Source organism: Cibotium barometz, chromosome 34 (assembly GCF_041138505.1).
Source record: "Cibotium barometz isolate CiBa-2024 chromosome 34, ASM4113850v1, whole genome shotgun sequence".
Taxonomy (NCBI): domain Eukaryota; kingdom Viridiplantae; phylum Streptophyta; class Polypodiopsida; order Cyatheales; family Cibotiaceae; genus Cibotium; species Cibotium barometz.
The window spans coordinates 29,524,818-29,548,906 of NC_141079.1; the positions used below are offsets into that span (position 1 = coordinate 29,524,818).

At 42.7% G+C, this 24,089-nt stretch overlaps 1 protein-coding gene across 1 annotated transcript in view; it reads left to right on the forward strand.

Moving 5' to 3' along the window:
* LOC147618869 (ATP synthase epsilon chain) overlaps positions 1-4,733 on the forward strand; it is a 39,554-nt gene extending 34,821 nt beyond the window's left edge. Inside the window, exon 2 of the mRNA XM_086773968.1 lies at positions 4,391-4,733. Coding sequence (XP_086630094.1) covers positions 4,391-4,455 — 65 coding nt within the window. The 3' untranslated portion in view covers positions 4,456-4,733. The remainder of the gene's footprint in view (positions 1-4,390) is intronic.
* The last annotated feature ends 19,356 nt before the right edge of the window (positions 4,734-24,089 follow it).

The window sequence follows — 24,089 nt, forward strand, 5'->3', positions numbered from 1 at the left end:
GCTTTTGCTCAGGTGCGGACAGCCATTGCAAGGTCACAAGACAAGCATAAAAAGGCTGCCGACAAGCATGGAAGGCAATTGGATGTTAAAGAGAATGATTGGGTATTGCTGAAATTTGAGAAAGCAAGACTTGCAAAGAGGCCTGGCAAAGAGGGTGCATATCCTAAGCTTGCAACTAGGTACTATGGACCTTTTCGAGTGATCGAGAAGATCAATGAAGTGGCTCTCAGATTGGCATTACCTAGTCATTGGCACATACACAATGCTTTTCATGTGAGTCTCCTTCGCAAGTATGTAGGGCCGGAGCCCAGTGAAATGGTCATTGAGGATCCACCAGAAGTGGATGAGCTTGAGGAGATCTTGCAGCCAGAGCAGATTGTGTATCACAAGGAACGCAAGCTTGCTGCAGGCAAAGTTGTGAGGCGTTACCTTGTGAAGTTTAAGAACTATCTTCCCATTGATGCTAAATGGGTAGATGAAGAGTTCTTCAAAGATTGCCCCCATGTGCTTCAGACATATTTGGATGCATTTCAGTTGCGGACAACTGTTTAGAAGCGGTGGGGAATGTCACCATTTGGCCATCCAAATGGTTCACTCTTGCTTTCACACTATGTACATATTGGATTGGTGTCCATGGCTTATGGAATATGCCTATGCAGGTGATTGACACGTGTCATGCTGTATAGTTGGATATGATATTCCGCTGGGACTTGATGTTATCATGCCCGGAATATCTGGAGGACTTGGCTTTCTGCTGGGACTTGTGCCTTTGTGTACATGCTCGGAAACGCCTGGAGGACTTGGCTTTCCGCTGGGACTTGTGCCTTTGTGTACATGCCCGGAAACGCTTGGAGGATTGGCTTTCCACTGGGTCTGGTATTGCGTATACTTGCCTGGAAACGCCTGGTCTTATATGGTTTCATGAACGGAAATTGCTCATGCCAATGCTGCATTGCATAGCATCTTTATGTGCTTGCCTGCAAATGAAATTGCATGCTGTTTTCATGCCTGCATGACCTATGTGTAGTTCCGGGCTAGGGGACGCCCGCCCGTGAACCGTGTGTGTGAAACTGTCTGCTGACATGGTTGTGTGGCATGTGAACAGGTGGTAAGTATTACCCAATCGAGGCTCAAATAGCCCTTAGGACTTAGCCAATATTTATAAGTGAGTGCGTTTCCACTTCATTAAAGTTTGGGCGCCCAAAAGTCACTTATAAATTATGACCGCTTCCAAGTTCACACTCACTGAAGTCCCGAGGCGGACAAGACTCAATGTCCAGGACCTGATCCTCCCTTTTTACTCATAAATGGGGATCTCCCCATGTCCCTTCACCTGATTGGACCCCAATTCACTTACTTATTAAGAGAAATTCGTGTTTTCTCTTCATGAGGATTTTTGGAGGCTGAAAACTCTGTTTTTCCACCATTTCTCTCCATTTCCAAGCTCTCCATAGCCATACCCAACTTGCTAGGGTGTTTTCCAAGCTTCCAAGAGTGTTTCCAAGTGCTAATCACTCTCCTACTCACTCCCAATGACTGAAATTCAGCAAAACAGCTCTCATTTTTGCTGTAATTTCTGGTCTTTTTGCTGAAAACCCTAATTTCAGCCTTCCTTTCTCAAGTTGAACCATAGGGGAAGCTTTCCCAAGGTTCCCTTCATCCTCTTGAAGACTTTTGTCGCGAAGGATTGCGGCAAATCGAAGATATCAACACTTCTAAAGCTTCCAACGCGAAGGCTTCCGCTTGCAACAACTTCTATGAAGACTGGTAAGCTAATTGGACAATGTGTTGTCATTACTTACTCAGTAGAAGGGCAGGACTCCTTGTTTAGCCGCCCTGTGTAGTATTTCTCTTGTCCTATGTGCTCTTGAAGATGTTGCTACCTTGCTTGGTAGAACATAGAGCCAATGGTAGAGAATATGGGCACTGAAGTCGGGCCGGGCATCAAGGCAGCTCCTTGGTGATCTACATCGACATACCATTGTTTTCTAAATGCTGAATTTCATATGCATTGGCATGGAGGATTTGGCAATGGATGCCCGTGAAACTATGTATTGAATTTCTCCAATAGTAATACAATTTACTCAAGGGAGGGGTCGGCCGTTCCGGCTCATTGTGTGCCTCTTGTCAATTCAGCAATTTACTTCTTGTATTTGAGCAAGTGTCCTTCAAATCTTAGTGTATTTAAGTGTATTGATTAGCATTGTGTTCAACCAAGTTACACTCTCACTTTTCATCTCATTCTTGCATATTTGCTAGAGGTCATTGGCTGTAGCAAAAGTCTCTTATGCTGGTAAGCACCTACGGGCTTCCCTTGTGCTCATTTTCAGCAATAATCAAATGTTTCCAGCCTTCTACAGTTTGTGCTTTGGGCCTACAACATGTGATGCTCTTTCTTTCACACTTGGGACACACCAGGGAAGGCTTTCAAGCAACAGTTCTAGGGGAGGTTGATCCTCCAAGGGGTGGAGTGAGAGTGCCAGACTCATTTCTCAGGAAAGAAGACCAGAGAGAGTGTTCAAGGACAAGGCAGGAACGGAATGGGGATTGGATGGAACGGATGCATAGATCTTCATCAGAGTTAGAGTGGATTTGGAGGCCGAGCCGGGTGTTTAGTGAAAAGGTTGCCAGAGTAGGAAGGATGACAGAAGGGACTCCAAGAACAGAATAGTAGGAAGGATGACAAAAGGGACTCCGAGAATAGAATGGGATGATGACAGACATCCAAGAAACAGATTGGAATCCCGTTATCAAGTTTAGCAGAGGGGGATGTCGTTTGCAAGACATGCACTAACTGACCTCAGAGCTAATCGTGAGGAGAGCAACCAGATAAAGAAGGATCAGAACCCAAAATTTTTAGTATGTGTTGCTAGTTTTGGCAGGTGATGGACTGTTGTTGGACATAGAGGGCTGTCGGCCAGTATATCCAAGGTTTAATCCAGTCGGCTGCAGCAAAAGTGGAATTTTTGTCCAAATAGCTGGCCGACCAGCAGTCGGCCAGTTTATTGTCTTTTTCCAGCCTATAAATAGCATTGTTGCTCATCGTTTTATTCATTCAGTCCTTGTTGGCTGGATCATTAGTCCAGGCCTAAACTCAGGTTAGATTTAGGGTTTCTACCTTTTCAAGAAGGCAGCCAAGGGCAAGGACTCTTGTACCTTTTTGTACTAAATTATATACTGAATACTCAGTTATCTCTCTCTCTCCTCTCTCTCTCTCTCTCTTTTCTGTTTCCTTTTTTGCATCAGCATGTTTGGGATGTGTTAAATCGGGATGCTTCTTTGACATCGTTACATACCTTATGCTAACCGCATGGTTAGCCGAACTAATCCGGGGCCCAGGGATTAGGAAAGCAGGCAGATTATAAGGGTCAAGGCTACAACAATACAGAAAACCTTCTCCACTCATAACCCTAACTTATATAGTTTTTTCTAGTAAAAGCTGATTATCACTTCTTACTCACTTATGAGTCATTATAATCCTGGACCCTTATAACCAGCCTGCTTTCCTAATCCCTGTCCCCCTTAGCCCTCGGAGTAGGTCTGCTAACCTTGTGGTTAGCATCAGGTATGTAACAAACATGTATTTGACACCTTCATTCCTGTTGAAGAGAGCGGTGTTTGAATGGACAAGGTCTATTCAGCACTTTTGTGGATGAGGTTGAAATTTTGGCAGGCTCGTGATAGTCACGTGGATTTGCTTGAAAAGCCAAGTAAGCTCTTTAGGGCAAAATCAATGTGAAGGTATAGACATGCGTAGTATGGGGATTCGTGTGCCACTTGTTCCAAGTGTTGAAAGGAAACAAGAATTTTTTGAGGCTCAAAGAAGATCTTGGAGACATGAAAGTGATGAAAGCAATTGGAAACGAGTCATTGACTGGCTTGGGATAGCAAGCTAATCATCATTAAGTATGTTTGATTTTGGAACGAAGTGCGAGGCGATCTTGATATCGCATTCCACAAGGAACATTCGCCCTTGGGAGATGCAACTTGGAAAGCTCACATGGGTCGCCCGGGGTCACTAGTATATATTTAGTTGGGTGGTTAAACAAAGTATGCCATGCTTGGGTTATCATTTTTTTGAAAATCACCTCTTCTCCACGAAACATTGTTTTGCCATCTAACCATGCTTCTTTGCTAATCTTGACAACATTATCCTCTTCTTTCCCTATGAGACATGTTCAGGAAGGTTGAGCTTACATGTAGTGCAGATTTGGTCTACTTATTATCATGAACTGTCGCGTCAGCTGTGAATGTGTTTTTTTTTCTCTGAATTCTCTCACAAGTTTCCCAAGAGGATGTTTATTGATATAGCTAGGTGATGAATTAGTGGTTAGAATATTTTGTGTTTATTTTCGTTTTAGGTCTCAGTTGTATTATCATGGTTTTACAGATGTTCGTGAGATCACAACCACAGCTGCTACCACGGCTGCTGCGGCTGCTGCTACGGGGAAATGATAGCCTCTGTCCAGGGAGGATGCGAATAATAGAATGGATCATCTTGTCTTCATAAGCTACCCATAGACGCTGTGATTAATCAAAGCTCTGAAATTTCAGTTGTCTGACTTTTAAACTTTCAAATTTTTATCTGCTTTGACTGTCTGGTGGGATTCAAAAAACCTGTAATCACTTAGTTCAGGCTGCATGATCCGTAAACTCTTTTGGCTGGTTGTCCTATGATGTGGTATGGATCTTATTGATCAGAACTTCAGCTGTTTTTAAAGCTTCTTTTTAGACATCTGCGTAACCTCTCAATGTGTCTCATACAAAGAGGGCAGGAAAAAAAAGCACTCCTATGATTTTGGATGTGGCCTGAAAAATGCCTGTACTTTGATTGCTGTTGTGGGGTGCATAACCTGTAGGCCGATCTAAGACCTTTTCAAACTGTGCTGTCTTACAAAAGAAAGAACGAATAGTGACCGCCTTGAACCTCACAAAGCTTAACCTGCTCCTCCCAGCCCCTCTAAGAGAGTCAAGGTAAAGGACATACAAAAGTGGCTACAATCCAAAGGGAGTGATACAAAGCCCTCTTGCCAACGGGAGATGGTGAGAGCCTCTCAAGTACATAGCTGGATAGCAGATTGAAAACACACAAAAATATTGGGGCATAATGTGCAACATATGTAGACTACGTCCATCTTCTAACAAAGCCATTCACGGTTAGCTGGCCGTAGTTACAAAGCCATGGAAGGAGGATACTTCTTTCTTGGGGGTGTGCATGAATCTAGCAAGGCTTTTCTCACCTTTCAGTAGGCAACCACTTGTTAGATTCTCGACGCATAGGAGTGTCTACATGTTGGAGTGACGAGAATTTTTTCGTTTCTTGTGTGCATAGATCTAGCAAGGCTAGTTGCCAATTTATGAGTTCTTTTTAGATTGTTATTCAAGTCAGGATTCCTAACTTAATTGAGCCTAGTGCGAGATATTGTTGCAGAAGTGGGAGCTGGGGGATTCTCTCAAAGATGCAAGAAGTACATGACCTTGACTAATGGGAAACATGGTCTTGATTTCATTAGAGCTAGCTAATGTGGATATATTTTACATTCCTATCAACAGCCCAATGCAACTTCAGTTTTACGCTACCTTCTTTGATCAAATCCCTTCTAACTAAATCATTAACACTCCTCTAATCTCGTTTAGAGTACATAACAATAAATCTTAAGAGTTCTAACTCATTTTTGTTAAATATTGATGAAGTCTTAAAACTAAACTACCCCCCAAAAAGTAGACCAATATATTTTATAATCATTATACTATACTAGTGAGGGGGGCTAGAACCCAAGATCGACAAGTAAATCAATCTTTTATAGAAGCCTTTAAAAAGAATATTAGCAACACCCAAAGATCCTCTAATCTTACCATCACATCATTTCATAACTCATGCCAATAGGTAAGACACAATCTATGTGAGCTATTCAAGCTTCCCATAGATATCATGGGAAGTTTAAGATTGTACTTTTCCTTAATAGGCTGCCATGTACCTATCATGGATACTTCTTTCTAGTGTTGACTAGTTTGACTTGTTGCCACTTTACCTTGTGCATATGGTGCCAATATATACAGTCAACATAGTAACTTAAAAATGCCATTTTCACATGCTTAAGTGTGTATATTTTCAAACAAATTTTAAAAAAATTTGTTTTTTTGGGGATTATTTTGGTAATATATTCTCCTTTTTAAGACTTTATTAATTGATAGCGATATTACAATTTAATGGCTTATTAGGATCTTACAACAACATTATGTTGTAAGGACATTAAAATAATGAAAGCCCACAAAGAATAAAAAGGCATTTCTTGAAAATCTCCATTTAGAAAAAAAGATTTTTACACTCATTCTCTACCTGTGTATATAATACGAGAGAGAGAGAGAGAGAGAGAGAGAGAGAGAGAGCTATATTTTTTTCTATATGTATTATTCTAGTTTAGTTTATTTGTGAATTCTTTGAATATAAGTTCAAATAACATATAAAATTTATTGTTTTCGAAATGTATTTGTTGGAATTATTTTCCATAGCTTGAGAGAGAGAGAGAGAGAGAGAGTTACGATGGAGTAGATTGGAACTCTCTAATCCATTAAATGTTGGAAAAGGTTATCTATGTTATAGAGGGTGCGTGCTAGTAGAGAGAACACCCATAGTGAGGCACATGAGAACATAGTCACACTAGCCAATCAAGGTCCAGTCAAGGTGTACCTTTGTTAAGCCAAGGCAACTCAAAAGATATAGGGCTTCTTTTGGACCATTACCAAATCTACGTTGGGCTCTATTTAACATTGATGACATAATAGAAAATGTATTTCAAAATACTATTGAGTCTCAAGAGACACTAGAGAATGTAACCCAAGTATCACACAACTAAATGCAATCTTTTTAACATGTGACCTTTTGAAGATGTAATGATATTTTTGGCATTATATCCATGATGTAATCTTTTTTGACATGACACTTATGATGTAGGAATCTTTTGGATACAATAATATTTTTAACATTGTGTTGTATCACTTAAAATTAGACCAATTCCTTTCACAACTGCAAAAGAGGCTACCACATTATGTTGCAATATATTTGCAACTCGAATGCCTTATTTCCATAATCTTTCCATGATATTGGCATTGTTTCTCTTTTAATTACATCCAAATTCCAAGGATCACCAAGCATGTGTGAATTGACCGACGCTTCCTTAATAACCTTCACAATATTATAGGCATCTATCAACATAGGTTGTATAAAAGGTATCTTTCCAACAACTGTTAATAAAAAATTTGAAGTATGTGTAGCATAAAAAAACCTATGTTTTTTCTGGATACAAGACATGCACCTTTATAATTCGATGCATAATACATTTATCAAGGGATTTTGTTGACAACTCATTCATCCATCTATTGTAATAGTACAACCAAAGACTTCACCTTCTCCAAATATAAAGTGCACATTTTATTAAAATTGGGCAATTTAAAACTAGCATTTGTTATACTCATTAATTCATCCTGAAATATTGGATTGTGAATTACATTAAAAGGAATGCCACATGCTCAAGCATATTTTGTTTCTCAAAAGCTATATTCAATGATCCCTCATCTTTACAATATTTCTTAAAGTAGTTGGAAGATAGAGGCACCTCTGATGATGCATCTTCTCCTATTGAAACATTGTTTGGAGTATCTAGGGGTTGTATTTTCTCCTTAAGTGTACCTACAGGCGCGATGTTATATGTATAGATAACATTGAAAGTATTCTCTTTTCTTTTCCCTTTGTCTTCAATTGAGCAAAGTAATTAAGTAAAGTGATCTATAAATTTGGAAGAGGCATTGAGCAATGCTCTACATTAACTCCAACTCCATGTAAGTGCTCTTTGACTATGTGGCACTTCCATGAAAATTATAACCACAGCTTTTGCACCACATGTGAGGTGGTCTTATCATGCTTTTTAGGCCCTTGACATAAGACCACTCTTGACCCATTCTATAACTCTAAAATATAATAAAAGACCGTATTAGGTATTATGGGAAAAATCCCGCATTATGGGAATTTTGAAATTGAGAGGTTTCATGTATTATGGGAATTTCCCACTTAATGTGGGAAAAGTTATTGTGGAATTTCTTAATGTAGAACGGAGGAAGGTAGTGTTGATAATCACCGTTCAAACCAAAAAAGTGGTATTAGTATTTGTGCATAAACATATTTGAAAGGAGTTTGATAATCATGTAGGAAGGTGGTGTTGATAAACACCATTAATAAGAAAGTGGTATTTGTTTCTTTGCAACAAGGACCTGCAACAATTGAGTTGTACACTGCACAAAATTTATGAAACAATTCAACAAATAAGATAGAAACATTATTATATCAAAAAAATGTAGGAGGCACAAAGAAAAATTTCATTCAATAAGTGAAAATAAAAAATAAAGAAGATACCAAAGTACATCTCTTTTGGATATTAGAGTTATATTAACCTAAAAATCCACATTGTCAATATTGAATCTACAAATGCTACTCCTCAATGAAGGAACCATCAATATGAGCTTCATCCTCACAAGCCAAGCCTAAGCATGCTTTTGCTTTACGGGCTTCCTTTTCTCGTATCTTGATCCTTTTGTATGGTGGTGGATTCCTTGGTTTCCATGACCAAAGAATTGCATCAACATTTTTCCATACTTGTTGTTCTGCCTCATTAATTTGCCAATATCCCTTCCAACAATCAGCATAAGCTTCCAACAATCAGCATAAGCTTGAGCATCTGTCAAACCTTTCTTCCTTGCACAAGGTCCCCAATATTGAATCAAGAGTTTCTTGTAATTTGGTGATGTAGGCTCATCATCAATATCCGATTCAGCCATAGCAAGCCAAACTGGATAGATGTTTGTGTCATCTGGGTGCAGCATGACAAAGTGTCCTTGCTGAACATGTAGCATAGGGTTAAATGCCTCCCTTGATTTATCCCTTGCTGAACATGTAGCATAGGGTTAAATGCCTCCCTTGATTTATCCCGTGCAGGCCCACAATAATGATCATTATGTTCTTCAATACCTAAGAATCTTTGTGCCTGCAACATTCATATCATCTAATTGATGGGACCCTTCAGATTTTGGCCAAAAATCTGTGTACTTTCTTGCTTCTGATTGTATTGGTTTTCCACGCTCTTCGATTACATTACTCCAATAATCTATCACGGGCCTATAATATCTTAGCACAAATGAACCATTACTTAGATTCTGCCAAAATTTTATGTAACCCTTCAATCTTGATATTACTTCTGCATGCATCTTTATATGCTCGGCCATTGGTAGTAGAGGTGGATCTCCTTTTGGTAACCTTGGTTTACCTTCATTGTCTGTCTTCCTCCAAAGACGGATACTTCCACTCCAATTATGAATAGCTACATGTGCCTTAAATTGCATTACCGGTGTGTCTCCTTCCATGAAGAACCTGAATAGAAGTGGTTTGGAGTGACCTATAAGTGCTTCTTGCCCATCACAAATGTAGCCATCACAATATGCCTTGAAGTCAAGGACCTCTGTAAGCAAGAAGGGAGCTGGAGAAGAAGTTGAGCTGGTTCTTAAAGTATCCATCAAATGTGGTAAAGTAAAGGTTTGCCCCACTCTTAATTTCTCTGAAAACTTGCTAAACATGGCATCTATATCCTCATGTGTATGTCCGACCATTAGAAATCCCAACTGTACAGTTTTGAAAGCACCCCGTGCAACAAGCAATGACAAATAGGCAAATAAGTACCGATTTTTATTTTCTCCAGCACAATTATCTAGTTGTAGCAACAAGTTTTCTGGCAACTTGCGAAACGAGGAAACCCAATTCATTGCGTCTCCCTGATTTATACATGGTTCAACAATGGGATCTTTACCATCACTCATATTATGGTTGTCTAAAGTTGTCCTTGAATTTAAAGCATGTAGAAGTGAAACATTGCTCCTTGGAAGCCCATTTGTTACTAGATCACCAAGAGGATGCTTATCCATCCTCTCTAAGTTATGTAAACAACTTGCGATTGAGCCAATTGTTAGATTGGGATCAGTTGGGCATAAACCATTCAAAATAAAGTGTCCATAATGACCTTCTGCATGGCCATGAGTGATCATACCAATCAATGCAATTGGTAAATTATATCCCGAATCCACACCCTTGGGAAGGACCCGTAGTCTGGGAATGGCTGTTTTCTTTTGATCCATCTTGTCATGGATGATGCATACATACTTTTGTGGTTGGGTTTCTAAAAATATGCGCCATGCATAGTATAAGCTCCTGCAACTTTGTTGTTATTGCATGTGAATATCTCTTTCATTGAGGAGCCTTGCTCTTTCTTCTAGACTAGGTTTGGCTTCTAGTTTTGCCTTGAGACCACTACACAAGGTGCACTTGGAGAACTCACTTGCCTTTGTTAGGGACACTTGTGGGTACTCTTTATTCCAAATTCTACTAAATGATGACTTTGATAGCCTCTTCTCATGTCCTAACTGCTCAAGTGTTGCGTTGATTTCATTTAAAATGTCAACTTGCTTGAATATTGATGGAATCGACAACCTGGTTTCCCTTGAGCCATCTAGCATTGTTCTACTTTTGTGTGGCGCAGGCTCGGAGTTCATGTTCACAAATTCATCAAGTAGTGCTCTTGCCTCACTAGTATGTTGTAGGCCTCTCCTCAATACTCCTATGTTTCCATGCAGATATTGACACACACCGGACTCAAACTTTTCCCTGTAAGTCTTTGGTATACCATGCATCTCATACCATGCTCTGCAACAAACAATCACCCCATTTAACCTAAATTCATATTTAATTTTTTGAGCTGAATCACGATGCCAAGCTGTAGAAAGCACATCATATACATAATTTGTACGAGACTCCTGAGATTGTCCCCAAAAGTCTTGTCGTATCCTCATTAGTACATCACGATCGATTAGCTGACAACATTTTTTTGCACAACAATCAATGGATGAAATCCTTTGAACTGATTCACGTGACATATAAAAGGCAGAAGCTGGTTGTGGTCTCTGCTTTGGAATCCTGTTTATGAAAGTGTAGCGTCTTTTTGCAGAGGTTTGGGCAACATTAACATTATTAGTTACATCTCCATCATTATCCTGCTTTGGAATCCTGTTTATGAAAGTGTAGCGTCTTTTTGTAGAGGTTTGGGCAACATTAACCTCATTAGTTACATCTCCATCATTATCCTCATTACATACATCAGCATGTTCAGCATGCATGCCATTAAGCGGAACATAGCGTTGCAATGGGCTCCCATCCAGCATTGTCAGCTGTTTAATAGGCCATTTAACTAGGGTGATACTATCCACTTACGGCATAGTTTGAAATTCATTTGCACTTTCAATAGCCACACCCACACAATCATCACCAAGTTGTTGAAAGTTGACACATTCAAATGGAAACACATATAAGATAGTCCCTTGATTGATAGTCTGCATCATGCTCTCATCCTTTAGAAGAACCATCTCATTCTTCCAAGATTGTCGGATTTGCATGTCAAGTTCTGGAGATGTTATCGGTATTGCATCTACAATTGGAGGTTCCACAGGCTCTTCTTGATCTGTATCACTGCATCTTTCACTCCACTCTCCAAATTCCAGCTCCCTTGTGAAAGGCCCTAAAAGCATTTTTGGCCAACGAACATTACTCCATAATGCATTTTTTAGATAAATGGTATCCATTGTAGGGAATGGTAGTTCCACATCCTTCAAGCATTCCTCCACAAGTAATGACACATTTCCTTGACCAATCTTTGTTCCACTACAAGTGGAATTTGGATCAATTCTACACACGCAGCCAATACCAACAGAATCATTGTTCAACATCATGTAGACCCTCCCTCCAGATTTGGAAATCCATCTTACACATAATCATGTTGGACTTATTAAACTAGTAATCAAATCTAGCAAGCATTTTTTTTAAGATTGGAACCTACATCAGACTCTACCATGAAGTATAGCTCTACCATGTGGCCGAGCTAGAACTAGCTCTATCATATGGTAGAGATAGAACCCATTGAAGACTATCTCTACTATGTGGTGGAGTTAGACTTTAAAGCATTCTAGCGATACCATGGTGTCTAGATAGATTATTTTGATATAGCTCTACCACATGGTAGAGCTAGATCAATGAATTCTAGCTCCGTTACATGATATAGTTACATTGATGCATTCTAGCTTCACCACATGATATAGTTACCAGATAGTAGAGCTAGTTCAATATATTCTAGCTCCACCACATGGTAGAGCTAGACCTCTAGGCATTCTAGGTCTACAACGTGGTTTATGGTATAGCTAGATTGATGCATTCTAACTCCACCACATGGTAGAGCTAGACCTTAAAGTTCTACGATGTGGTCTAGGTAGAATACAGCTCAACTCTTTCACTTTTTACATGACATCTATCCATGGGAGCTCTTATAATAATGCAAGATATAGCTCTATGTATGAGAGCTCTTATAATAATTAATGCAAGATCTAACTCTATGCATGCGATCTCTATGTATGAGAGCTCTTAATGCAAGACTTAGCTCTATGCATGAGAGCTCTTTCACTCTATAAATGAGATCTATCCATGGGAGCTCTTATAATAATGCAAGATATAGCTCTATGCATGAGATGTATGTAAGAGAGCTCTCATACTAATGCAAGATCTAACTCTATGCATGTGAGGTCTATGTATGAGAGCTTTGAATGCAAGACCTAGCTCTATGCATGGGGGCTCTTTCACTCTATACATGAGATCTATCCATGGGAACTCTTATAATAATGCAAGATATAGCTCTATGCATGCGAGCTCTATGTATGAGAGATCTTAATGTAAGACCTAGCTCTATGAATGAGCGCTCTAATGCAAGACCAAGCTCTATGCATGGGAGCTCTATGTATGAGAGCTCTTAATGTAAGACCTAGCTCTTTGCATGAGAGCTCTAGTGCAAGACCAAGATCTCTAGTGCAAGACCAAGATCTCTATAGCTCTCATGCATGATATGAGAGATCTATGCATATGAGAGCTATTAATGCATGAGAGCTCTTACAATGCATGAGAGCTCTTACAATGCAAGAGGGATCTCATGCATGAGACCTCTTAGAATACAAGAGAGCTCCATGCATAAGATCTCATGTATGATAACTCTATATGCATGAGAGCTCATCGATATGCATAACAACTCTCATGCAAAGAGATATATATGCATGACAGCCCTCTATGCATAGGAGCTCTCACAATGACTCGCACTTGATAACAGCTAATCTATATGCATGAGAGCTCTCTATGCATGAGATTTGCAATCTATATGCATGGGAGCTCTCACAATGAATCACACACAATGATAGCTCTATATTTATGAGATCTATATGCATGGATGTCTCATGGAAGAGATCCACGCTTGACAGCTTTATGTAAGATCTCTCACAATGCATGAAAACTCTCTATGCATGAGAGCTCTCACACCTTGCGTAGATATATCCTAGATCTATATGCATGAGAGCCCTCTATGCATAATCGATATCACATGCATCAGAGTAAATAAAAGTATGTAAATAATTCTCTATTGTGTTATTCTCTTGACCTCACGTCCTGACTATGCTTTGGTGTTAGGTCCTCACCACCTACTGAGTTGTGGTAAGCTCTAAACCCAATGCTCTCTTTTTTATGTTGCAACCCACAAGGGTGCTATGGGAGTTTTTTATAAGAGCATTAGAGATCTCATGGCTGCAAGAGATCTCTATGCATAAGATCTCTTATTTTCATTTATTTGCATTGAGTGTACGAGCTCTCGTGCACTGCATGATATCTCTATATGCATGTGAGTTCTCTATCCATGAGAGCTCGCATTTATTAAGATCTCTTTTTCATTTATTTGCATTGAGTGTACGAGCTCTCGTGCGCTGCATGATATCTCTATATGCATGTGAGTTCTCTATCCATGAGAGCTCGCATTTATTAAGATCTCTTTTGCATGAGAGCTCTCATTTTCATGAGTGTAAGCGCTCTCATACATGAGAGCTACGTAGAGTTCACATGCATTGAGCTCATGCATGTGAGAGATTGTTATGCCTAGAGTGATCACATGCATGAGCTCAATACATAAGATCTCTCACATGTAAGAGCTTAATGCATGGATCTCTCACATACACACTGCTCTCAATGCATAGAGCTCTCAAATGCATAGAACTCTCAGCGCATAGAGATCTCACATGCATATATCTCTCAATGCATAGAGCCCAATGTATGATAAGATACTGAAACATAGTTCATAATATGGTTTTAATTGAAATTTTGCTGTATAGAAAATGTGGATATGGGAACGAGAAGGTGATACTAGTGGTCGGAAGGCAACACACCATGACGAAGTAACATTGATAATAACCCAAACGAATCCACTCTCCAAGCCCTCATCTCAAGAAATATGGATCTAGCAGATGGATTTAGTACATGATGTAGAGGATTGTTCCCTTTGAAGCCTCCATCTATGCCCCTATCTATGCCCATGTCACTACTTTTATCCTGTCATTTATCGTAATCATCTTCGACGATCCTCTCGTAAGCCTTCCCATGTTTTCTTCACTATTCTTAGCTCCATGCACCTGGCGGAGTTCACCAGTATTGCCTGGGAGGTCATCCCTGTGCACCCCTCTGCTCTGGAGATATTGGCTTAGCTTCAAGTAGATTCTTGACTATCTACTGCTTCTGCTCTCTACTGGCTTGTACCAGCTTTTCACTACCCAATCTTCTTGCTCGTATCAGTTTCAATATCTTCTCCCCCGTATCAGTTTCAACATCACCATTGCTAAGAAGTGCAACCCACATCTGTATCAGGTTTTTTCGCTTTAACCATTCTTGATTTTTTGAATTCTTGCATACTTTTACTTTCTACTCTATGTCAATGTGTATGATCTGAATTCTAATTGACATGTTCAAAACTTTAAAGCTAATCATAGATAATGATTTAATATGAGACCAAAATATGTGTACCTTGTTGTATCGTTGAATTTGATAATGGATGCGTTGATATCCAAGTGCTAGTTGTCAATGACAAGATGGGAAAGTAGGTTTGTATTACATAAGCGACATGGACATCAAGGAAAATTTGAAAAAGAGCAAGACCATTTTAAATTCTTAAAGGGCGGGATAATTTGAATTTAAAATTGGGCGGGATAATTTGAATGCTCTACCACATGCTAGAGCTGGAGAAATGCATTCTAGCTCTACCACATGGTAGAGCTGGAGTTGAAATGACTTAAACTAGTGCAAGATGACTTGAAATGACAAACCATCCATCTAGTATCGTACCTCTATCTTGACTTGAAGAGTAAAAAATCACTTACTCTTACCTACTAGGCCTTTCTAGGTTCTATGCTATGGCTGACCTTACTAGTCACACCCATTTAAGTCTAGCTCTACCACATGGTTCCACCCCAGCTAGACTTTAGAGTGTTCTAGCTCTACCATGTGGTACAGCTACATTTATGCAACAAAAGATTTGTGAGACAATCTGGGTATGCATAGTGAATTGATTCTTCTCTTTGTATGGGTGACCCCATCAGAGAACGGACCACACGGACTTGTGCTAGGGAAGTTGCACTATGTCCACATCACTTCGTGCATGGATTTGAGCATCGCAATCACTTCTTCCAACGCGTCAAAGTTGGGTCCCAGCGAAGATAGTGCAAAATCGCCATAACAGAGTTTCGGATCCGAAATGAGTCCGAATCGCATCTGAACACAACAAGAAAGATCCGGGTTGCTTGCCACACATTTGTCCATGCATGATTCGAATTTCATGCCTCTTCAGCACCGTTTGGGCCACGGTTGGAAATTTCGGCCATTTGGCACGCTCGTGCATCTTTTTCAAAAACTCGGATTCGAACAGTTAGAAGTTGAGGATCCGGGACCCCATCAAAGAAGGGACCAAACAGACTTGTGCTAGGGAAGTTGCTCTATGTCCACATCACTCCGTGCATGCATTTGGAGAACTTCTCCCAGCGCGTCAAAGTTGGGTCCCGGTGAAGATAGTGCAAAATCACCATAACAGAGTTTCGGATCCGAAATGAGTCCGAATCGCATTTGAACACAACAAGAAAGGTTGCTTGCCACACATTTGTCCATGCATGATTCGAATTTCATGCCTCTTCGACGTCGTTTGGGCCACTGTTGGAAATTTCCGCCATTTACCATGCTCGTGCATCTTTTTCGTGAACCCGGATTCGGACAATTAGAAGTTGAGGATCCGGGACCCCATCAGAGAACGGACCACATGGACTTGTGTTAGGGAGCTTGCTCTATGTCCACATCACTCCGTGCATGGATTTGGGCATCGCAATCAGTTCTCCAGCGCGTCAAAGTTGGATCCCGGCCAAGATAGTGTAAAATCGCCATAACAGAGTTTCGGATCCGAAATGAGTCCGAATCGCATCTGAACACAACAAGAAAGATCCGGGTTGCTTGCCACACATTTGTCCATGCATGATTCGATTTTCATGCCTCTTTGGCGCCGTTTGGGTCCCTGTTGGAAATTTTCGCCATTTGACACGCTCGTGCATCATTTTCGAGAACCCGGATTCGGACAGTTAGAAGTTGAGAATCCGGGACCCCATCAGAGAACGGACCACACGGACTTGTTCTAGGGAAGTTGCTCTATGTCCACATCACTCCGTGCATGGATTTGGGCATCGCAATCACTTCTCCCAGCGCATCAAAGTTGGGTCCTGGCGAAGATAGTGCAAAATCGCCATAACAGAGTTTCGGATCTGAAATGAGTCCGAATCGCATCTGAACACAACAAGAAAGATCCGGATTGGTTGCCACACATTTGTCCATTCATGATTCGATTTTCATGCCTCTTCGGCGCCGTTTGGGCCACGGTTGGAAATTTCCGCCATTTGGCACGCTACACAGCTAGATCAATGCATTCTAGCTCTACCACATGGTAGAGCTAGACCTCAAATGCAATTCTAGCTCCAACACATGGTAGAGCTAGACCTCAAAGCAGTCTAGCTCTACGATGTGGTCTAGGTTGGATACAGCTCTACCACGTGGTAGAGCTAGATCAAATGCATTTCTAGCTTGTTGGTTCTTGTCATGTGAAGTAGATCTCATCTTGGAGTAATTGATTTTGTTGATCTGCCTGGTACACAGCTAGATCGATGCATTCTAGCTCTCCCACATGGTAGAGCTAGATCGGATGCAATTGTAGCTCCTTGGATCTCCTCATGTGAAGTAGGTCTCTTCTTAGAGTAGTTGGTTTTGGTGATCTGCATGGTACAGAGCCAGATCCGGGTTGCTTGCCACACATTTTTCCATGCATGATTCGAATTTCATGCCTCTTCGGTGCCGTTTGGGCCACGGTTGGAAATTTCCGCCATTTGGCATGCTCGTTCATCTTTTTCGAGAACTTGGATTTAATAAGTTAGAAGTTGAGGATTCGGGACCCCATCAGAGAACGGACCACACGGACTTGTGCTAGGTAAGTTGCTCTATGTCCACATCACTCCGTGCATGGATTTGGGCATCGCAATCAGATCTCCCAGCGCGTCAAAGTTAGGTCCCGGCGAAGATAGTGCAAAATCGCCATAACAGAGTTTCGGATCCGAAATGAGTCTGAATCGCATCTGAGCACAACAAGAAAGATCCGGGTTGCTCGCCACACATTTGTCCATGCATGATTCGATTTTCATGCCCCTTCGGCGCCGTTTGGGCCACGGTTGGAATTTTCTGCATTTACCACGCTCGTGCATCTTTTTCGAGAACCCGGATTCGGACAGTTAGAAGTTGAGGATCTGGGACCCCATCAGAGAACGGACCACACGGACTTGTGCTAGGGAAGTTGCTCTATGTGCACATCACTCCGTGTATGCATTTGGAGATCGCAATCACTTCTCCGAGCGCGTCAAAGTTGGGTCCCGGCGAAGATAGTGCAAAATCGCCATAACAGAGTTTCGGGTCCGAAATGAGTCCGAATCGCATCTGAACACAACAAGAAAGATCCGGGTTGCTTTCCACACATTTGTCCATGCATGATTCGATTTTCATGCCTCTTCAGCGCCGTTTGGGCCACTGTTGGAAATTTCCGCCATTTTTCGAGAACCCAGATTCAGACAGTTAGAAGTTGAGGATCCGGGACCCCATCAGAGAACCGACCACACGGACTTGTGCTAGGGAAGCTGCTTTATGTCCACATCACTCCATGCATGGATTTGGGCATCGCAATCACTTCTCCCAGCGCTAAATTTGGGTCCCGGGGCGAAGATAGTGCAAAATCGCCATAACAGAGTTTCAGATTCGAAATGAGTCCGAATCGCATCTGAACACAACAAGAAAGATCCGGGTTGCTTGTTGCCACACATTTGTCCATGCATGATTCGATTTCATGCCTCTTCGGCGCCGTTTGGGCCACAGTTGGAAATTTCTGCCATTTGACACGCTCGTGCATCTTTTTCGAGAACCCGGATTCGGACAGTTAGAAGTTGAGGATCTGGGACCCCATGAGAGAACGGACCACACGAACTTGTGCTAGGGAAGTTGCTCTATGTCCACATCACTCCGTGCATGGATTTGGGCATCGCAATCAGTTCTCCCAGCGCGTCAAAGTTGGGTCCCGGGGTGAAGATAGTGCAAAATCGCCATAAAAGAGTTTTGGGTCCGAGATGAGTCCAAATCGTATCTGAACACAACAAGAAAGATCGGGGTTGCTTGTTGCCACACATTTGTCCATGCATGATTCGATTTTTATGCCTCTTCGGCGCGGTTTGGGCCACGGTTGAAAATTTCCGCCATTTGGCACGCTCGTGCATCTTTTTCGAGAACCCGGATTCAGACAGTTAGAAGTTGAGGATCCGGGACCCCATCAGAGAACGGACCACACGGACTTGTGCTAGGGATGTTGCTCTATGTCCACATCACTCTGTGCATGGATTTGGGCATCGCAATCAGTTCTCCCAGTGCGTCAACGTTGGGTCCCAGCCAAGATAGTGCAAAATCGCCATAATAGAGTTTCGGATCCGAAATGAGTCCGAATCGCATCTGAATACAACAAGAAAGATCCGGGTTGCTTGCCACACATTTGTCCATGCATGATTCGAATTTCATGCCTCTTCGGCGCCGTTTGGGTCCATGTTGGAAATTTCCGCCATTTGGCACGCTCGTGCATCTTTTTCGAGAACCCGGATTTGGACAGTAGAAGTTGAGGATCCGGGACCCCATCAAAGAACGGACCATACGGACTTGTGTTAGGGAAGTTCCTCTATGTCCACATCACTCCGTGCACGGATTTGGACATCGCAATCACTTCTCCCAGCACGTCAAATTTGGGTCCCGGCGCGAAGATAGTGCAAAATCGCCATAACAGAGTTTCGGGTCCGAAATGAGTCCGAATCGCATCTGAACACAACAAGAAAGATCTGGGTTGCTTGCCACACATTTGTCCATGCATGATTCGAATTTCATGCCTCTTCGGCGCCGTTTGGGCCACGGTTGGAAATTTCCACCATTTGGCACGCTCGTGCATCTTTTTCGAGAACTCGGATTCGGACAGTTAGAAGTTGAGAATCCGGGATCCCATCAGAGAACGGACCACATGGACTTGTGCTAGGGAAGCTGCCATATGTCCACATCACTCCGTGCATGGATTTGGACATCACAATCACTTCTCTTAGCGCGTCAAAGTTGGGTCCCGACGAAGAATTGCCATAACAGAGTTTCGGGTCCGAAATGAGTCCGAATCGCATCTGAATACAACAAGAAAGATCCTGGTTGCTTGCCACACATTTGTCCATGCATCGAATTTCATGCCTCTTCGGCGTCGTTTGGGCCACGGTTGGAAATTTCTGCCATTTGGCACGCTTGTGCATCTTTTTCGAGAATCCGGATTCGGACAGTTAGAAGTTGAGGATCCGAGATCCCATCAGAGAACGGACCACACGGACTTGTGCTAGGGAAGTTGCTCTATGTCCACATCACTCCGTGCATGGATTTGGGCATCGCAATCAGATCTTCCAGCGCGTCAAAGTTGGGTCCCGGCCAAGATAGTGCAAAATCGCCATAAAAGAGTTTCGGGTCTGAAATGAGTCCGAATCGCATCTGAACACAACAAGAAAGATGCGGGTTGCTTGCCAAACATTTGTCCATGCATGATTCGATTTTCATGCCTCTTCGGCGCCGTTTGGGCCACGGTTGGAAATTTTCGCCATTTGGCACGCTCGTGCATCTTTTTCGAGAACCCGGATTCGGACAGTTAGAAGTTGAGGATATGGGACCCCATCAGAGAACGGACCACACAGACTTGTGCTAGGGAAGTTGCTCTATGTCCACATCACTCCGTGCACGGATTTGGGCATCGCAATCACTTCTCCCATCGCGACAAAGTTGGGTCCCAGTGCCATTCAGCACACTTGTTTATCTCCTTGGTTCTCGTCATGGTCTCTTCTTGGAGTAATTGGTTTTGTTGATTTGCATGGTACACAGCTAGATCAATGCATTCTAGCTCTACCACATGGTAGAGCTAGACCTCAAATGCAATTCTAGCTCCATCTCATGGTAGAGCTAGACCTCAAAGCAGTCTAGCTCTACGATGTGGTCTAGGTTGGATACAGCTCTACCACGTGGTAGAGGTAGATTAAATGCAATTCTAGCTTCTTGGTTCTTGTCATGTGAAGTAGATCTCTTCTTGGAGTAATTGATTTTGTTGATATGGATGGTACACAGTTAGATCGATGCATTCTAGCTCCACCACATGGTGAGCTAGATCGGATGTAAATGTAGCTCCTTTGTTCTCGTGTTGAAGTAGGTCTCTTCTTAGAGTAATTGGTTTGTTGATCTGCATGGTACATAGCTAGATCCGGGTTGCTTGCCACACATTTTTCAATGCATGATTCGAATTTCATGCCTCTTCGGTGCCGTTTGGGCCACGAAAGGAAATTTTCGCCATTTGGTACGCTCAATCATCTTTTTCGAGAACCCGGATTCGAACAGTTAGAAGTTGAGGATCCGGGACCCCATCAGAGAACGGACCACACGGACTTGTGCTAGGGAAGTTGCTCTATGTCCACATCACTCCGTGCATGGATTTGGGCATCGCAATCAGATCTCCTAGCACGTCAAAATCGTAGATAGTGCAAAATCGCCATAACAGAGTTTCGGATCCGAAATGAGTCCGAATCACATCTGAACACAACAAGAAAGATCCGGGTTGCTTGCCACACATTTGTCCATGCATGATTCGATTTTCATGCCTCTTCGGCGCCGTTTGGGCCACGGTTGGAAATTTCCGCCATTTACCACGCTCGTGCATCTTTTTCGAGAATCCGGATTCGGACAGTTAGAAGTTGAGGATCTGGGACCCCATCAGAGAACGGACCAGACGGACTTGTGCTAGGAAAGTTTCTCTATGTCCACATCACTCTGTGCATGGATTTGGGCTTCGCAATCAGTTCGCCCTCCTGCGCTTCAAAATTGGGTCCCGGCGAAGATAGTGCAAAATCGCAATAACAGAGTTTCGGGTCTGAAATAAGTCCGAATCGCATCTAAACACAACTAGAAAGGTCGGGTTGCTTTCCACACATTTGTCCATGCATGATTCGAATTTCATGCCTCTTTGGCACCGTTTGGGCCACTGTTGAAAATTTTTGCCATTTGCCATGCTCGTGCATCTTTTTCGAGAACCCGGATTTGGACAATTAGAAGTTGAGGATTCGAGAACCCATCAGAGAACGGACACACAGACTTGTGCTAGGGAAGTTTCTCTATGTCCACATCACTCCGTGCAAGGATTTGGGCATCGCAATCACTTCTCCCAGCGCGTCAAAGTTGGATCCCGGCGAAGATAGTGCAAAATCGCCATAACAGAGTTTCGGATCCGAAATGAGTCCGAATCGCATCTGAACACAACAAGAAAGATCCGGGTTGCTTGTTGCCACACATTTGTCCATGCATGATTCGAATTTCATGCCTCTTCGGCGCGGTTTGGGCCACTTGAAAATTTCTGCCATTTGGCACGCTCGTGCATCTTTTTCGAGAACCCGGATTCGGACAGTAAGAAGTTGAGGATCCAGGATCCCATCAGAGAACGGACCACACGAACTTGTGCTAGGGAAGTTACTCTATGCCCACATCACTCCGTGCATGGATTTGGGCATCGCAATCACTTCTCCGAGCGCGTCAAAGTTGGGTCCCGGCGAAGATAGTGCAAAATCACCATAACAGAGTTTCGGATCCGAAATGAGTCTGAATCGCATCTGAACACAACAAGAATCGCATCTGAATCGCATCTGAACACAACAAGAAAGATCCGAGTTGCTTGCCACACATTTTTCCTTGCATGATTCGAATTTCATGCCTCTTCGGCGCCGTTTGTGCCACTATTGGAAATTTTTGCCATTTACCACGCTCATGCATCTTTTTCGAGAACCTGGATTCGGACAGTTAGAAGTTGAGGATCTGGGACTCCATCAGAGAACGGACCACACGGACTTATGCTAGGGAAGTTTCTCTATGTCCACATCACTCCGTGCATGGATTTGGACATCACAATCAATTCTCCCAACGCGTCAAAGTTGGGTCCCGGCGAAGATAGTGCAAAATCGCCATACCAGAGTTTCGGATCTGAAATGAGTCCGAATCGCATCTGAACACAACAAGAGAGATCCGGGTTGCTTGCCACACATTTGTCCATGCATGATTCAAATTTCATGCCTCTTCGGCGCCGTTTGGGCCACGGTTGGAAATTTCTGCCATTTGGCACGCTCGCGCATCTTTTTCGAGAACCCGGATTCGGACAGTTAGAAGTTGAGGATCCGAGATCCCATGAGAGAACGGACCACACAGACTTGTGCTAGGGAAGTTTCTCTATGTCCACATCACTCCGTGCACGGATTTGGGCATCGCAATCACTTCTCCCAGCGCGTCAAAGATGGGTCCCGGCGAAGATAGTGCAAAATCGTCATAATGGAGTTTCGGATCCGAAACGAGTCCGAATCCTATCTGAACACAACAAGAAAGATCAGGGTTGCTTGCCACACATTTGTCCATGCATGATTCGAATTTCATGCCTCTTCGGCACCCTTTGGGCCACGGTTGAAAATTTCTGCCATTTGGCACGCTTGTGCATCTTTTTCGAGAACCCGGATTCAGCCAGTTAGAAGTTGAGGATCCGGGACCCCATCAGAGAACCGACCACACGGACTTGTGCTAGGGAAGTTGCTCTATGTCCACATCACTTTGTGCATTGATTTGGGCATCGCAATCAATTCTCCCAGTGCGTCAAAGTTGGGACCCGGCCAAGATAGTGCAAAATCGCCATAACAGAGTTTCGGGTCCGAAATGAGTCCGAATCGCATTTGAACACAACAAGAAAGATCCGGGTTGCTTGCCACACATTTGTCCGTGCATGATTCGAATTTCATGCCTCTTCGGCGCGGTTTGGGCCACTGTTGGAAATTTCCGCCATTTGGCACGCTCGTGCATCTTTTTCGAGAACTCGGATTCGGACAGTTAGAAGTTGAGGATCCAGGACCCCATCAGAGAACGGACCACACGACCTTGTGCTAGGGAAGTTACTCTATGTCCACATCACTCCGTGCATGGATTTGGGCATCGCAATCACTTCTCCGAGCGCGTCAAAGTTGGGTCCCGACGAAGATACCCGGCGAAGATAGTGCAAAATCGCCATAATAGAGTTTCGGATCCGAAATGAGTCTGAATCGCATCTGAACACAACAAGAAAGATCCGGGTTGCTTGCCACACATTTTTCCTTGCATGATTCGAATTTCATGCCTCTTCGGCGCCGTTTGTGCCACTATTGGAAATTTTTGCCATTTACCACACTCATGCATCTTTTTCGAGAACCTGGATTCGGACAGTTAGAAGTTGAGGATCTGGGACTCCATAAGAGAACGGACCACACGGACTTGTGCTAGGGAAGTTTCTCTATGTCCACATCACTCCGTGCATGGATTTGGACATCACAATCAATTCTCCCAACGCGTCAAAGTTGGGTCCCGGCGAAGATAGTGCAAAATCGCCATAACAGAGTTTCGGATCCGAAATGAGTCCGAATCGCATCTGAACACAACAAGAGAGATCCGGGTTGCTTGCCAC